Consider the following 17,585-nt stretch of genomic DNA (forward strand, 5'->3'; position numbering starts at 1 on the left):
TAAAATCTTGCTGAACATAAGATGAACATTTTGAATATAGCAAATCTATTTAGATAATTCCTACACTTAACTGTCTAAAATGTGTTTTTATTGTAGCACCAAGACAGACCTGTAAATGATTCCAGCCCTTGGGCTAGCAAATATCCTTCTGGGGGAAGCTAGACTTTTTGCCAGAATTGATTCCAATTAGCACATTCAAGAACATTGACTCCTGTTTCCATCCCTAATATTATCTTAGTCTTAGGATAAATTTCAAAGCAGTATGTTGCACATCTCTGTGATATCAACTAAAAACCATTGCTCACCTCTTTTCCTTCATAAATGTGTCTCATTCTCTCTTGCAGTAAATAACTCATTTTACCCTTTAATGTTTATTTTGAATCTGAAGCACTTTCTTTCCTCCCAGTATATCCCCTTCATCAGACTATTAGACTATTCAGGAAGGCACAATCTTTTTGTTCTGTGTTTGCGAGTACAGTGTTTATAGACCTTACAATCTATGGCCCCAATGCTGTATGGTATAGAGGACAGGTAGACTTCTGTGCCAGCACAAAGCCAATATCCCCAAACAAGCACCACCTCACTGAAGTGAACAGGGGTCATGCAGTTCCAACAGTCTTCCTACATGTTACAAAATTCATGATCAGGTTCTAAATAGGGACAACAGCTGAATTCAGAATACAATGAGTGGAGGGGCTGATGGTAATAGGAAAGAAAGGTTGCTTCTGTTAGTTGCAGTATTTCCAATCCCCAGGATTAAAAAATCAAGAGATGGTCTTTTCTAAAAAATCACAAGATGATCTTGAAAAAATCATGAGATTTTAAAAAATAAGTAATGTTGGCTTCTTTTTATTTTCCTTATAGTTTTTGAACCTTCAGAGTGCACATTTCCAAGCTTTTCTCAGCAACTATGATGGTCAGAAACTCTCTATAATCCCCTACGAAAACCAAGATTCTCCCATAATCCCATGGCCTCAGAAGCTGGGGCTCTATGAACAATACTAAATATGGCAATCATGGTAAAACAGCAGGAGCTGGCAACACTATGCTTAGAGATGTATCATTTGGAGATGGAGCCAGATGAAACTTTCAGAATTTTAATTTTTCTATGGAAAATTTTTGTCAAAATTTTGAATTTCTATGAAAGAAAAAAAACACTTGTGCATGGAGAATTCAACTGGAATGTTCATGACTTTTTTCCTGTATTTCTACCAGCTCTGCTTGGAGTTCAGAGTCAGAGTTCTGAGGGGATTTTAAGTGAAATAAGTGGAGGAGAATCGCTAACAGACTGCTTGATGGCCATTATCATTTGGTAGTTTGCCATTGGCATCTCAGTTTACTGTGATGCTCTTTTAGCCATGATTCTAAAAGCCAGCTTCCTGTCTGGTTTTTGCAAAGCCATTACAAATTCTGTGGAACTTTCGTTAAGTTATCCCCTGGCTAGAATATGCCCAAACAAGCACCACCCCGCTGAAGTCACCAGGGCTCAGTGCAATGCAGAGGTGCACATGCACACAGTCAATTACAGGACTGGGGCAGTGGCTTATAATGCTGGTCTGGATTCCTTGGGATACAAGCTTAAGAATACACTATATAAATAAAAAATGCTGATTACACATGAATGCTCAGTGTAAGAAAATAGAAGATGCTGAATGCTACTAGTCGAAGTATTACTAATACTTCACTGAACTCCACCCTCCAGATCTCTGGTGTGAGTGTGCATCTATTTGCTTCTACTGCTATTTGCAAAGGAGCACTTTCCTTGTTCTTTAGAATGGCGCATGAAGCAGTATCTTCACAGTGTTTTCTCTCTTTTATTTCTCTCTGCAGTGATGGCTGGGCAGACAGGTACGATGTGACAGACGGGTATCAGCGGGAAGCTGTTGGCGGAATAACAATCAAGCTTCAGTCTCCTGATGTGAAATGGTTTGATGACTATTACCTACAGCTTCGGCCAGAAACCAATCTCCGAAATCCATGGTTTCAGGAATTCTGGCAGCACAGGTTCCAGTGCCAGCTGAAGGGGTATCCACAGGAGAATACTAAATACAACAAGACTTGCAACAGTAAGTAGTTGGATTTATTTATGTATTTGTACTTAAAATCACTAAGGTTAAAGCCTTGATTTAACTAGATAATACCATGCCAAGGCAGCAAGATTTGCAGGAATAGACGTCGGAAAGTCTGGAATTTTAATCCCAGATCTGCCACTGAGCGGATGACTAGTCAAGAAGTTAAGAGTACTAGGCTGCTTATGAGACCCAAGTCCAGCTCCCTGACCTGACACTGATTTCCTGTGTGACTTTACTGTTACTTACAGTAAAAATTCTCAAAAGTATCTAAGCAATTTAGGAACCTGCATCCCATTTTCAAAACCAATTTAGGCACTTAAAAGCTGATTTGGAAATGTATTTAGGTGCCTGAAAATTCAGAGAAGCAGCTAGTGGGATTTTCAAAAGTGACTAGGCACCCAACTCCCATTGGTTTTACTGGGAGTTAAAAGCTTAGGTACTTTTGAAAACCTCACAAGGTGTCTATCTGCAGTGACCAAAATGCATTTAATTTAAGTCCCTTCATAATTAAGTCTAGTGGAAAGTCAATGGAATTTAGGCTCCTAAGTGCTTGTCACTCTTGAAAATGAAATTTAAGCTCCTCTTAATCTGTTTGCTATCAATTTGTGAGCAGAGAAAGAAGGACTAAATTTGTCAAATTGGTCTCGCTGAATACTTTCTCCAGCTCTGATGCTTTGCCCAATGCTACCACATCAATGAACTCTGGAAGAGGAGCAGACTAGACTAGGCTATAATATCCTTAACTGCTTTATTGTTGTTTTTTTGCACGTAATTAACATAGTTCCATCTGGTAAAGATTTAATGGTGACCACTATTCAGACACCATTGATGTGTCCAGGTTGTTATCCATTTCAATATGCATTGTTTTGCAAATATGGAGTTTATGCTCAATTTTATTGGTCATCATGCTGCTTTAGTTTCCTAAGTTTTACTCTGATCTAACCATCTTTTGTTAAAACTCACAAGAGGGGAACACAAGGCTTGGCTAATAACTCTGATGTTCACCTTGCAGAGTTTCTTTGAATGTTGCCCTCAGGAGCAAGAAGTCTGGGGGCTGCAGAGGTTGGCCTCAAATCCTTGGGTTTTTCTCACAATAGCTTCCAGTCCCCACAGTAGCAGTATGGCTTCCTCATGAAGTCAATGAGTGCTCAGCACCTCTATGAAAATCTGTCCATTTATTTAGGTGCTTAGGTATGGATTTAGGTGTCTGCCTTTAAGCACCCAAATTTGAAAGTTTGGACTTAAACTTCTGTCCAGCTCAATATCCTCATTTTTAAAACATACTAACTGCAATTCTATGGAACTCTATGGGTCCTTTGTCCAGCTGACTGAAAGAACAAGGGTGAAGCCCCTATAGGAGCTTCCTCTGCTATTGGTGACAGAGGGGGAGGACAGGGAAGGCTTACCTGAATCGAGCAGGGAGGAACAGGAAGTGGCCATACCAGGTTGGGGGGAGGGTACTGACCTTCCAGGTGACCAGAGGAAGGTGTGGTATTTGTATCCCGAGCAGTTCCAGAGAAGCCTTCTCTCATTGGGATCCAGCTGGCACCATCCATCTTCCCACCCATAGAATCAGAGTAGGACCGGATGCCTTCAGGAACCACTGTGGGCATTACGCTAATCACCTCTTTCCTTGGGGGATGGGAAGGAATGTTTCCCTCCCTGTTAGTCTGGCTAAGTCAGGGTGGGTTTTTTCACCATCCCCAAAGTACGCTTGGCAGGGAGGTTCACACATCACAACTTAGTAAATTGAAAAATGTGGCAGATGTGCAGTGCATCCCTTAAGGAAGCTGCGGGAGGGGGATTCAGGGCTCCTGTGTTTGGTACAGCAGGAAACCAGCCCCCAATAACTCCCATACGAGGGGAGGGCAGTGGGATCCCAGCAAGGGGCTTGCTGTAGCTAGGACAGGAAGTGGGAGGACTGGCCGCAGCACTCTCCAATGGGGGAAACAGTTAAGGAAATAATGATGAACTGCACTATTTATTGTAAGGTACTCCCATATACTTCAAGTGAGTAAAGTTGTGGCCAGATTGTACCACAGACACTGTCTCCTGTTCTTCTGGTATGATTAGACAAAGGGTGATATTGATACTTGCTCTCCTTACTAAAATGCTTTGAAGCCTACAGTTGAAAATAATATATTGTTGATGTGTCATATTTATCCTGCTATGAGTGCAGAATTTTGCCCTTAATTTCATCCAGTTAAATATTTTCAGCTCAATAGGAGTTGCATAAAAAATTATTACAGTATCTTCTAGTGACTCCAGTCAAAGGACTCCCAGCTGTATTGGGAGCTGTACAGAAAATTTTAAAAAAACACAGCCCCTACACAGAGACCACATAGTCTAAGACAGTGGCAAGAAGATATCGACAAAAAGGTGGGATAGAGGAGGTGGATGAAGTAATAGTTAAAAGAACAACTTGGTGAATAAGCAATATGCTAAGGTCACTACATGAGTGCAGAATTTGACCTATAGTCAACCACTTCATTTTAATGCAGTAATGTCATATTGATAATAATATCTATTCATATAAACAATATATTTTTTAAATATGGAAATAAGTAATGGGAGTTATGGCCAAACTTTGCATATGTGGATGCCTAAATCTGGATTTTGGTACATAAATTTAGTCATCCATGTTTGAAAACTCTAGCCTGTGCTTTCAAATCCCTGTATATTGAGATGATGAGATAGATTCACTCTCACAAATGCGAAATGTATAGATTGTGATGGAGTCCACTCTCCACAAAAGTGTCTCCTGCTGGCAATCAGAGGGATTAGCTCTGCCAACTGGAGTGCCCTCTCAAGGTGGTGTCTCTCCCATCGTCGTCTTTGCCTGCAGACCTGCCTTGGTCCAACTACCACAGCGTCTTCTTCATAAATCAGACCTCTGAATGTGTCGCCATCTGTGCTTTCCCCCTTCCAAGTGTGAAGTAGCTCAGTTCAACAGTCTAGTCACTTCACCAGTTGCAAGTGGGAGAACCCAGGCCTGCCCACTACTCCGGGTCCCTCCCCAGGAACACTATAGATATCAGCCTCCTGACCTTCGCTCAATGCTATGTCAATTCCCTGGGTCACTTCCCTGCCCTCTTCTCAGGGTACTCAGCCAGCAGCAAGCCAGGAGCTCACTCTTGCTCTCCTGGTCCCTCCAAGCAACTGCTCTGTTCAAGGTGCTCCCCTTATTGCAGCCAACTAGGAATACAGTCCTCATTCCTTTGGCTCTCCATAGCAACTGACTATCTCTGGCCTTGCAGATCCTTTTATGCGAGTCTGCTGGGCCTTGACTGGCTGTCTGTGCAGCCTCCCTCCACTTGACTGCTTCCCATGCAGCCTCCCTAGGCTCCTTGGAGGACTCACCTCCACTGCTTCTTTCTGCGATAGGGTATGGCAGGTCTCCAGAAGTATGGCAGGGTATGACAGGCCTCTTCCACTCCAGTGTGGGGCGAACACCCCATCACAAGATTCATGAGTGATGCTAGCCTTGTAGATCTCATTTTATAGTAGGCAAAAATGTACACAGTCATTGTTACACAGTCACTATTTATTAGGGCAGGAGGAAATTCAGTGAGTCATGCAAAATGAAAATGTGATGATAAAGTAAAGAGCACATGAAAAACAGCCCCAAATGAATATAGCTTTTCTTCTTTCATTTCTATCAACTTCTGATACGTTTCCATCTCTTCACATATACTTTGACTCATGTTGACATTTTAGCATCAAGCCATTTTTTATGTGCAGATTGAGTATATTTACCTAATCCAAATGGGTGCCACTTCTACTGCTGTTGTTAAGTACATTGATTTTCTGCCCAGCTAGAGCACTACTGAAAGGGAGAAGTTTCCAGACTTATCTGACTTCATGCTCAATGTTATCAATTCTGTGTCACAGGAGAATTGATGTGAGCCACCTAAGTAGACTGAGGGTCACAGCAAAGGATTTAAATTACACCTTTAACTGGAGACTTTCCATAGCCCAAGAACACTTGGGGTTTTACAAGAATTGGAGTGTGCTTCCCCTCTGGCACCAGTCAGATGCTTTTGATTAACCAAGGCCCCAGTTCAGCTAGGCAATTAAACATGAGCATAGCTCTAAGCAGCTGAGTAATTCCACTGAAGTCAATGAATGTCCAACACCAGCACCATGTCACAAGAGGTTAATCCAATCCCTTGATGTTATATAACTTTAGACCTTTGCAACCTGAGTATATATCAGTGTCTCCCTCTTTCACAAAAGAAAATACACACACAGAGTTCCAAATTCCTCGTGCCTTTTCTCCCTAGCAACAATGTTTTCCTAATACATCTCCTCTCTAGGCAAACTGAAACCTCACCAAAATAAGTCATGGGGTACAATCCTGGATGCATGGAAGTTAATAACAAAACTGCCATTGACTTCAATGGGTCAAGGAATTTATCCATTGAATTTACCAATCTGTTGTTGTCAGTCCAGAGGCCTCTAATATGGGTGCTTATGGCTCAAACAGTTACTGTTTTGTTTATTTATTTGTATTACTGTAGCACCTAGGACCGCATTGTGCTAGGCACTGTACAAACCCAGAGCAATAACATGGCCTCTGCCCCCAAAATCTCATGGTCTAAGGCAAGAGACTACTGATGGATCAGACAGACAAATAGGGGAGTACAAGGAAACAATGAGACAACATTGCCTCGTTATGATAACCATTGGTCTCACCACACCAGCTGTCTGCTGTCAAGTTTTTTGTAGGCATCACAGTGAAGACACTTTGAATGAGGCTATTGAGGCCGCTTTGCAGATGTTTACAGAGTGCTCTTCCCATGCATGAGGAGCAGCATGGGGGAAAGCACAAAGGTGTTTGTTGGAAAATTGAACAAGTGGGTAACGAAGGCTGGGATCATTGACTGATCAGAGGTGAGAGTTGGCATCTTGATAGTGAATGAGAGTTGATGAAAGATAGGGTGGGGATAGGCCATAACTAACCTAGAAAGTGAAAACAAGGTAACTTATGTCTGGTGTGATAGAGAAGAGAATGGAGGGATGCAAAGAGAGGGATGACATGGTCAAAGCAATGAGTTAGGAAAATCATCTTTGTACCAGCATCCTGAATGAATAAGAGCAAGGCCCCAGAAGATGAGAATATCTTTCCATTAATGATTAAACTACTTAACTCTTCACTACCTAAAAAAAAAGAGATGGAAATGCCCAAATAGCAGAGGGAAAACTTGAAACAGTTTTCTACCACGATTGCTGTAGAAAGCACAGGCACACAAAAGCCAAATGCAAACATATCTATGGTGTTCATTGAAACAACCAGCTGGAATGGCAGATACTTAACAAGGTTGAGAGGACTCACCAGTTATGGGAATTCAGGTCCAGCCACAGTTGTTGTCAAATCTAGACCCCTTTTGATGTTGGAGGTCCATCACACATTGCTTTTTTGAGACTTTTTGATATAATGTTGGAGTCAAATGTAAATGTCATCTTTTTACATTGCAGAATTGAAAACATATGTTGGCTAAACCCCAAAACAAAAAGCCAAAGTTGTTTTTACATGGCTAGGCCACAGCCAGCATGGGCAGGTCCCAGTCCCTGTCTGAGACTGTGCCTCTCAAATTTCCCTCATTTTGAGGGACATCGCTCATTTTAGCTGTCTACATTCTACACTAATTTGGCATCTCCTCACTTTTATGGTTAATTACTTATATCAGAAATTTAAAAAAAAATAATCGGACTGAAATTATAGAAGAATTCACTTCACTTTTTAAAAGAGTGAATTTTAATTTTCCTCCATGAATAATTTTTGTGTCCTTCAGTTTGGCGCTTTGGCGCTCATTCCATCCCACATTTGGGCCTTGGCAGGTTAAGACATGTTCTAGCCTTAGAATTGATTAGAAACATGCCCAAGCCCAAATTTCAGGGACCCTGTAATTCTCTCAAAATTCAGGAGGGTGGTAGGTGTGATTCAAATCCAGAGGTTTTCAATTTAACTCATTACAAAGATGCAGGCCAGCTACAATGTTTGGCTCCAGCTCTGAGGTTTCCCAACATTTGGAGGCATTCTGATCTGGGACTTTAATGCAAATAAATCTCCATTTTTTTAGAGTCGCTCAGAGAAGAAAACAGCCTGCAGTGAGGAGTGCTATAGACAATGCTACACCTGACTGGAGAAAGACGCTTGTGGTGTTCCTGGATTTAAAACATTAATAATTCAGTCTCTTAAACAAATTTATTTTTCCTGCTACAGCTGCTTATTTCCGAATTCTGCAAACTCCTCTGAACTCTGACTTCAAAGATAACACTCGTTTTCTTCCACCCTAACTCTCCCCATCTCCCTCCTTCTATGCATGCTGGTATCCTTTGATATTGTACATTATGATTTGATTCCTTACAACATCATCATTCCCTCTTTCTCTCCCCATGGACTACATATCCGAACTTGAACAACTCCTTGGAGTATCTAATGTCATGGATTAGGTAGATGGAGTGTCTCTATCCTTAATAACAAATGTAAACTGTAACTAAATGGATGTAGGTCCTATAATGTTTCTTATCTGATGGCTTACTTAGACCAATTTCTTTAGTTTTTTGTTTCAGCAGTATATTTTCCCTGGTGTAGAATTTAAGGACTTCATGTGGTGTTTTGCAAATGCAGCAAATTTTCAGTATAACAGCCCAGATTTTCAAAGATATTTAGGCACCTAAAGATGGGATTTTCAAAAGTGCCTAAGCAAATTAGGTGCTTAGTTCCTATTGATTTCAATAGCCTGCTTAGGTGATCTTGCAAATCCAATTAGGCACCTATTTGCACATCTTTAGGTGCCTACATATCTTTGAAAATCTGGCCCCTGATTCAAAACCCATTACAATCAAACTGAAATCCATGAAAAGAGTCCTTTTGTTGGGGCAGGTCTTAAATGCAAATCAGGCTGTGAATAACACAAGTAAATATTTGTTTCATGATACAGTTGTTGGTGGTGTTGGGGTTGTTTTAAAGAGCGTGTTTAGCCTTTCAGCTTCTACGGAACTCAGATTCTTTGACCATAAATCAGAATGGAAGATCCGCTCTTCTGGACACAAAAGCATATTAAATGTATCACCAGCAATTCACTTCAGTCCCAACGAGTGAAAATTAGAGCTGTTCAAAAAAAATTCTCAGTGGAACAGTTTTCCACTGGAAAATCCAGTTTTGCTGAAATCAAAACATTTCTCATGACTGTTTATTTGATTAAATTTTCAAGAGAAAACATGTAAAACATCATTTTGTCTTTCTCATTTCAACTTTTATTGTACAAGAATGTTAATATTCTATTATATTTATATATTATAGAATATAATCATTTGATATTATTCAAATTAAACTTTTCAATGTTCCTAAAGCAATATTGGGGGGGGGGGATTTCTATTCTATGACAGAATTTAAAACTGAATTGCAGGGGAGGGCATATTTGCTTTTGTACAGTGCCTAGCACACGGAGGCCCCATTCTTGGTTCGTCTCGAGGCACTACCATAATAAACAGGATTCCTTATAATTTCCTGTTACTAACCCACTAACTTAACATAAACACAATATAAAAACAATTTGATTCATATTTAAGGCTTATTTGTTTTGAAGGAGACCCTTGAGAGACCCTCATTTTTCCCCACCTAATTCTTTCCACTTGAGCATGCTCTATCATAGCAATAATTCTTACCAAGGCTCAGAGGGATGGACCTAGTTCTAGAACCACTCAAAATGACCTTTCTCATCCACCAGAGGGAATGCTCAAGAGGGATGCAAAGTGCGTCATTGCATCAGGCCTAAGCAAGTTCTCTCTACAGTGCTTCCAGTCCCTGCTGGCTGAAAAAAGTTAAAAGCCAAACTGATTATCCACACATGAGAGCACTGAATACCATCAGGTTGGCTCTTCTTGCTTGTTTGATTTTTTCCTGTAGAGTTTAACCAACTGTTCTCACCGTGAGTGAGACAGCAGGAGATTCCCCAGATTGGAGCACCAGGGAATGCAAAATCAACACACGTTTGTTTTCTTCTTTTTAAATTCTTCCTCTATATGAATGCACAAGACAGAGCAAGTAAATCCTGAAAATCATGCAGCATGTAATAGAAAAGTATCATATACTTTCTATGGACATTTTAAACCAGCACCTGGAATGCATCATTGCCTATGCATCAGAGGCATCATTGCCTATTTAAAAAAGAACAGGAGTACTTGTGGCACCTTAGAGACTAACAATTTTATTGTAGCATAAGCTTTTGTGGGCTACAGCCCACTTCATCGGATGCATGCAGTGGAAAATACAGTAGGAAGATAGATAGATAGATATATACACACAGAGAACATGAAACAATGGGTGTTACCATACACACTCTAGCGAGAGAGATCAGTTAAGGTGTCTATTTAATAATTCTAAAGGACGATATAAAAATAGAATTTCATAGTTGTTCTCCATTAGATTCTATTGATTGTTTAAGAGTAATTTCTATTGAATGCTACTGGTTTCACCCTCGTTACAATCTTCAGGAAGATCCCTAATGAGGATAGTAGTTCAGTATGTGCCAGAGTGTACATTCATGTTTATGTTCTCAAAGAGAATGGAACTTAAGTACATGCTTGGAAGTTTTAACTGTATGCTTAAATGCTGTTCTAAATGGGAATTGATTTAAGCATCTGCTGAAGTGCTTTCCAGAATCAGGGCCTAACACCCAGTTCAGTAAGGTATTTAAGCATGTGCCTTACCTTACATGCACAGTCCCACTGAGGAGAGTGGGAATACCTGTATGCTTAAAGTTAGGCACGTGCTTAAACAATGCTTAGTCAACTGGCCTCAGATCACTTTAGACTTTGTGAAAAATTAGAGATGCAGGCCAAGTACAAATTTTCCCAAAGTTTGGGACTATTCTGATTTGGGACTTTAATGCAAACAAATCTCCATTTTTTAGTGTTTCGGTATTAAGAGAATTTATTTCCTTCACTTTGGTTTTTAGATTTTCTCTAACTACAGAGCCTTGATGTATTGCAGACCAACAGACACATGCTGTGGGGCAAATTTGCTGCTCTGTGGCAAGTGGGAGCAATCACATGTAATAATTGCTTTCCCCAGCTGCAGAAACCAGAACAGCTAATTCCCTCAGATTTCCTTTGACAATTGCTAGCAGGTTCTATGAAGAGCTAAGCAGCCTCATTACAATGTATCAGGTGAACTGAGTGAGATCAAATGTGTAAAGAGAGGCTGGGTAATAATTCTATAAAACAGCAGCACAAAGCCCAATAACTAGAGTTCCTACAACTCACAGTAAAGTTATTACATTTTCAAGCCGTCATTAGTAATAAGGCAGGTGGAATATCATTTTAAAATAAATATTGTTGCTGATGCACATCAGATTCATTATATCGGTCACTCTAATTAATAGCACAGTTTGTGAGCTGTTAATTTTGAGGCTGAATAATTGGATAAAGTTGTGTGCATTGTAATGTAATACGCTTGTTCAATTTTCCACTTAATTTCGATTAATGTGGATTTTACATGTAATCTATTGTTACAGTTATTATGCCTATTATTTTTAATTAGGGAAAAACATTTCCTCGGGAGAATGAAACAAATAATTTGCAGGTTTTAAAAAAAAAGTTTGTACTCAGTCATAGACCTAGGAAATTTGGTTTTCAGAGAAGTTGAGTGCCCACCGCTTCTCCCAACGTTCATAGGAGCCGTGGGAGCGCAGCACCTCTGAAAATCAAGACTAGAGATTAGAGAAGAGAAAGATCTTTTACATCACCTTGTTCATCTTTTGACCAGTGTGAAATGGTTTTCAATGAAAAAACAGTTTTATAGACATATTTTCCCCTGGTGAACTTTTGCACCACTCCTACATTTTAGACGTGATTAAGAACTAGATTGTAATCCTCTCATCCTGCCCCAGGAAGGGCAAAGCACATTGGTGCACTGCCCAACAGCAGGGAAGGAACCAAACTGTGCTTCTCAGTGCCACAATCTGGCCCTTGCTTCTCCAAGGTGGATGAAATCTGAGCTAGTTCTTTTACGAATGTGTGGTTGCAACCAGAATAGTGACTGTTTGGAAAAGATATTGTAGAGCTCATTGTTTATTGTCACTTATGACTGCCCACATCACAGTTATTCCCATTACATATGAAATTGCTAGTGCTGCGTTCACCGCTCCTGCTTCAGGCCCACTGACAGCAATTCCAGGCCCCAGGGCAGAACAGTCAATGGGCCCCCACGTGCGGATGCGGTCCGCCTGACGTTTGGGCGGTACTGCGCCTGCGCTGGTTGGTGCCCAGCGAGCTGCTGGCTGCATTGCTGGGCACACTCTTCTGGCATGGCCAAGGCTTCCACATGCCCGCCCGATAGGGTTGCCAACTGTCTAATTGTGCAAACCCAAAGACCCTTGTCCCACCCCCTGCCCCACCCCTTCCCTGAGGCCATGCCCCTGTCACTCTCCTTCTCCAAAGCCCCACACCCTGCTCATTCCATCCCCCCTCCCTCCAGCGCTTACTCTCCTCCACTCTCACTCACTTTCACCATGCTGGGGCAGGGGTTGGGGTGTCGGAGAGGGTGTGGAGTCGGGCTCTGGGAGGGAGTTTGGGTACGGGAGGGGGTGAGGGGTCGGGCTCTGGGAGGGAGTTTGGGTATGGGATGCAGGTTCTGGGCTGGGTCAGGGGGTTGGGGTGCAGAAGGAAGTAAGAGGGTTGGTGCTTACCTCAGGCAGCTCCCAAAAGCGACCAGCACACCCCTACGGCAGCAGCTCTTAGGTGTGGGGCCCAGGGAGTCCGCTACCTGCAGGCACCGCTCCTGCAGCTACCCTTGAACGCAGTTCCTGACCAATGGGAGCTGCAGAGTTGGCACTCAGGGTGGGGACAGCATGCAGAGATCCCCTCCGCAGGGGCCACAAGGATGTGCTGGCCACTCCCGGGAGTGGCACGGAACGAGGATGGGCAGGAAGCCTGCCTTAGCCTTGCTGCGGTGCACTGCCGGCAGCAGCGTCCGGGGACCCCCGGGCCCTTTTAAATTGTCCAGGCCCCTGGGCAATTGCCTGCTTTGCCGCCTCCCCACCCTACCCCTGTCTGCAGGCCTGTCCTGCTATTTCTGCCTCTTCTATATTCATTGATAAAGATGGCTGGAATGTAGCTGACAGTTTTGCTGATGGTACACGAGGCTTAGTAGCATCCAGTCTACTCTCCCTTGGCTGTATCAGTGCTGCCACTAGTAGGTTATAAAGGAAACCCTGTAGGGTACATCTCAATGTGACTATGACTAAAGTAGGCCAAAGGACCAAGCTTAAAAGGAAGGAAAAAAGTTAAGCAGCCTGACGTTCAGCATAGCTAATGTTTGTAAGCTTGCATAAAATGCTGAATAATGGCAAAACAGATAATGCAATGGGACTCAATGGGGAATTATAAGATCTTGGAAGATAAATGAATGGATGCTGAAGGTTATTAATGTCATCTAGCGATAAATATACTCTGGATATAAAGATCAATGAAAATGAGCAGGATATGCAAGGAGTAATTTAAAAACAATAAAGGAGAGACACATATGAAAGATGAAACACCAGGAAGAGGGAAGCAGCAGAAAGATAAGGGATTAAGGTAAGAGATTAGTACTGCATACTAGAAGTAAAGCAATAATGACAAATGAAATCTTAAATTAATGCATTTTCCAGGGACATTAAAATCAAGAGGTCACTAAACCACAGGAACATAAGAATTGCCCTTCAATTGGTCTCACTAATAGTTAAACATTTTCTTAATGCAGCATGAGGTTTTATCTCCCCTCCAAGACTTTTCTATTGTTGCATTAATTGTTATATTCTCAGGGAATATTCTTGTCAGCCACATACATGCCCAAACCCTCTCTGAGGAGAGACAGTGGCAGAGCCAGGTTTTGCAATGGGAGGGGTGGGGCAATGAGTCAGTGTTGATGCCACTTTCCATTATACCTTTTGACTTGTTAATTTCACACATGTTGTCATGCCTGCTGGATCCACCACAAACTTAATCTCAATTTAGTGTGGCGGGGGGGAGGGGCGGGGGTGGTTAGTGGGGGCAGGGCTGGAAAGCAAGCCTCCTGCACATTCACCTGGCAGGAGTGACTCTTATTTTATGGGACTGGGCCTGGGTCCCCACTCTGGATGTTGCAGTCCGGTGCCCAGGATCGCAGTGCCTTTCAGATTTGGCCTGGCTGCCCCTAGGTCATGAAGAGAAAGGAGCTGGGCCCAGCTCTACGAGACAGGAATCACCACTGCTGGGCGAGTGCAGAACAGGCTGGTTCTCCAGCACCATGTGAAAAATCATGTTAGATTCCTCCTTTTGTCAATTGGACAATATACCTAAGGGCTGCTAGGCCAGGCAGGGAGGTTGGGGGTCAACAATGGAACTAATTGTGTGCTTAAAATTGATTGGAAAAAAGCAAATATAGTGCTCATATTTTAAAAAGGGAAGAAAGAGAACCCGGGGAACTACAGCCTCACTTTGTTCCCAGCAATATCATGGAGCAGGTCCTCAAGGAATTCATTTTGAAGCACTTGGAGGAGAGGAAGGTGGTCAGGAACAGTCAACATGGATTCACCAAGGGCAAGTCATGCCTGACCAACCTGATTGCCTTCTATGATGAGATAACTGGCTCTGTGGATATGGCAAAAGAGGTGGATGTGATATACCTTGACTTTAGCAAAGATTTTGATATGATCCCCCACAGTATTCCTGTCAGCAAGTTAAAAAAGTATGGATTGGGTGAATGGACTATAAGGCAGCTAGAAAGTTGGGGAAGGGGTAGCTCAGTGGTTTGAGCATTAGCCTTCTAAAGCCAGGGTTATGAGTTCAGTCTTTGAGGGGATCACTTAGGGATCAGTACTTGGTCCTGTTAGTCCAGCAGGGGGCTAGACTCAATGACCTTTCAGGGTCACTTTCAGTTCTATGAGATAGGTATGTATATATATATTTTAAGCTGGCTAGATTGTTGGGCTCAATGGGTAGTGTTCAACGGCTCAATGTCTAGTTGGCATCCAGTGTCAAGCAGAGTGCCCCAAGGGTAGGTCCTGGGGCCAGTTTTGTTCAACATCTTTGTCAGTGATCTGGAAGATGGGATTAATTGCACCATTAGCAAGTTCTCAGATGACACTAAACTGGGGGATAGGTAGATATGCTGGAGGGTAGGGATAGCATCCAGAGTGACCTAGACAAATTGGACAATTGGGCCAAAAGAAATCTGATGAGGTTCAGCAAGGACAAGTGCAGAGTCCTGCACTTAGGAAGGAAGAATCCCATGCACTGCTACAGGCTGGGGACTGACTAGCTCAGCAGCAGTCCTGGGATTATAGTGAACAAGAAGCTGCATATGAATCAGCAGTGTGCCCTCGTTGCCAAGAAAGTCAATGGCATATTGGGCTGTATCAGTAGGAGCATTGCCAGTAGATTGAGGAAAGTGATTATTCCCTTCTATTCGGCACTGGTGAGGCCACACCTGGAGTATTGCATCCAGTTTTGGTCCCCGCACTACAGGAGAGATGTGGAAAAGTTGGAGAGAGTCCAGCGAAGGGTAACAAAAATAATTAGGGGGCTGGGGCACATGATTTATGAGGAGAGGCTGAGGGAACTGGGGTTATTTAGTCTGCAGTTGAGAAGAGTGAGGCGGGATTTGATAATAGCCTTCAACTACCTGAAGGAGGGTTCCAAAGAGGATGGAGTTAGGCTGTTCTCAGTGGTGGCAGATGACAGAACAAGGAGTAATGGTCTTAAATTGCAGTGGGAGAGGTCTAATTTGGATATTAGGAAACACTATTTCACTAGGAGGGTGGTGAAGCATTGGAATGGGTTAGCTAGGGAGGTGGTGGAATGTCCATCCTTAGAGGTTTGACAAAGCCCTGGCTGGGATGATTTAGTTGGAGTTGGTCCTGCTTTGAGTAGGAGATTGGACTAGATGACCTCCTGAGGTCTCTTCCAACCCTAATCTCCTATGATTCTATGTTCTGGAAATGGATGAAAATCCAAGTTCACTGTATGGGAATCTTTCAGGAAGTGCAGGTTTGTGTTTGTTTTGGCTGCAGTCTTCTGGTGTGGAGCCTTCCAATCCTTCTAAGCTACTGTTTGGTCTGCTGCCTGGCACAGATTTTATTTCAAAAAGAGGCAGCAAAACAGATCCAGGAGCCATTACCTAATATATTTAAAATCTTGTTAAAGGGGGAAAGTATTGATTGAGCTGGGCCAGTTTCTTAAACAGATCCTAACTTTCTTTAAATGTATTAGATACTGAAGTATTTCATGAGTCAAAGGTTTGGGTTTGATACTCATTCCTGAAATTTAGTCAGTTCATTTTTATGACCTTTCACTATGTGGATACAGAATCCCCTGTATAGAATGTGTCTGAGCAGAGTGACCAAGTTGGCCAACTTTCAAATTTTATTTATTTATTTAACCAGAGTCAGGTTTCCTTACAAAAGTTTTCTTTGTAAAGTTGAACATTCTTTCTAACAGAAAAGGATCACTTTAATTTTTTGAATTAGTAACTTGTCTCTTGTGAAGGGACAGATGAGATAACCAGGGGAGGCCTGGCCAGGTCCTCTCATCATTAACCATGTGGGCTGCAGGAAGAAGAGACAGGCACTATTATTTCAGCTGTACACCACTGGAGATCCACGTAGGCTGAAGTGATGGTTTTGCAGGCAGCTAAACTCGCTTTAGGGTTGCTCTGCACTTGCAGTTCAAGGGATAATCTAGGCCATTATCTACATGTGAGGCCTAAAACTAGAAATGTGTGTCTCTTTAACGCTGTTACCAGACAAAAATTCTACAGGGTCGACTGACAGTTAGATGCTCGTTTCCAGTTGCACATATCCTGTTAACTTCCAGACCTTCTGCCAGACATAAGAAGGTTCAGTTTTGAGTGACTCACAGAAGCCGTAATCCTGAAAGGTTCTGAGTGTTCACAACTCCCACAGATTTCAAGAGGAGCTGTGGTTGCTTAGCATCTCACAGGACCAGGTAGCAGGATGATGTTAATAAGATCACTTTGCTGACAGAATATCAGTTTGCCAATTCCACTCAAGATTTCATTTCCATGGTAGCATTTTGGGTTGTAGTCAGGGGTGGCATGTTTGCAGAAATTTTGGTGGTGCCCAGAACCCGCCCCTGCCCAAACTCTGACCCCCACCTGCCCAAGGCTCTGGGAGGGAGTTTGGTGAGGAAGGAGGTCTGTGGTGCAGGCGCTAGGCTGGGGCAGGGGATTGGGGTGCAGGATGCAGGCTCTGGGAGAGAGTTTGAGGATAGGAGGGATGCAGAGGGATGGGGTGCAAGGGTGAGGGCTGTGGGGTGTGAGGTGAGTGCTGTGGGGTGTGGCTGCAGATGAAGGGTTTGGAATGTAGGAGGGGCTCAGGGTGAAAGTAGGGCTGTAGGCGGTGAGGGCTCTGTCTGGGGCTGGCAATGGAGGGTTTGGGGTGTGGGAAGAGTTCAGGGCAAGAGTTGGAGTGTAGGGGGTGAGGGCTCTGGCTGAGACTGGAGATAAGCTGTTTGGGGTGCTGG

General features: G+C 42.8%; 1 protein-coding gene across 1 annotated transcript in view; it reads left to right on the top strand.

Moving 5' to 3' along the window:
* Positions 1-17,585, top strand: part of LOC127045118 (metabotropic glutamate receptor 5) — a 274,080-nt gene that overhangs the window by 192,826 nt on the left and 63,669 nt on the right. The window contains exon 3 of the mRNA XM_050940737.1: positions 1,831-2,066. Within this exon, the coding sequence (XP_050796694.1) occupies positions 1,831-2,066 (236 nt within the window). The remainder of the gene's footprint in view (positions 1-1,830; positions 2,067-17,585) is intronic.

This window comes from Gopherus flavomarginatus, chromosome 1 (genome assembly GCF_025201925.1).
Source record: "Gopherus flavomarginatus isolate rGopFla2 chromosome 1, rGopFla2.mat.asm, whole genome shotgun sequence".
Lineage (NCBI taxonomy): Eukaryota > Metazoa > Chordata > Testudines > Testudinidae > Gopherus > Gopherus flavomarginatus.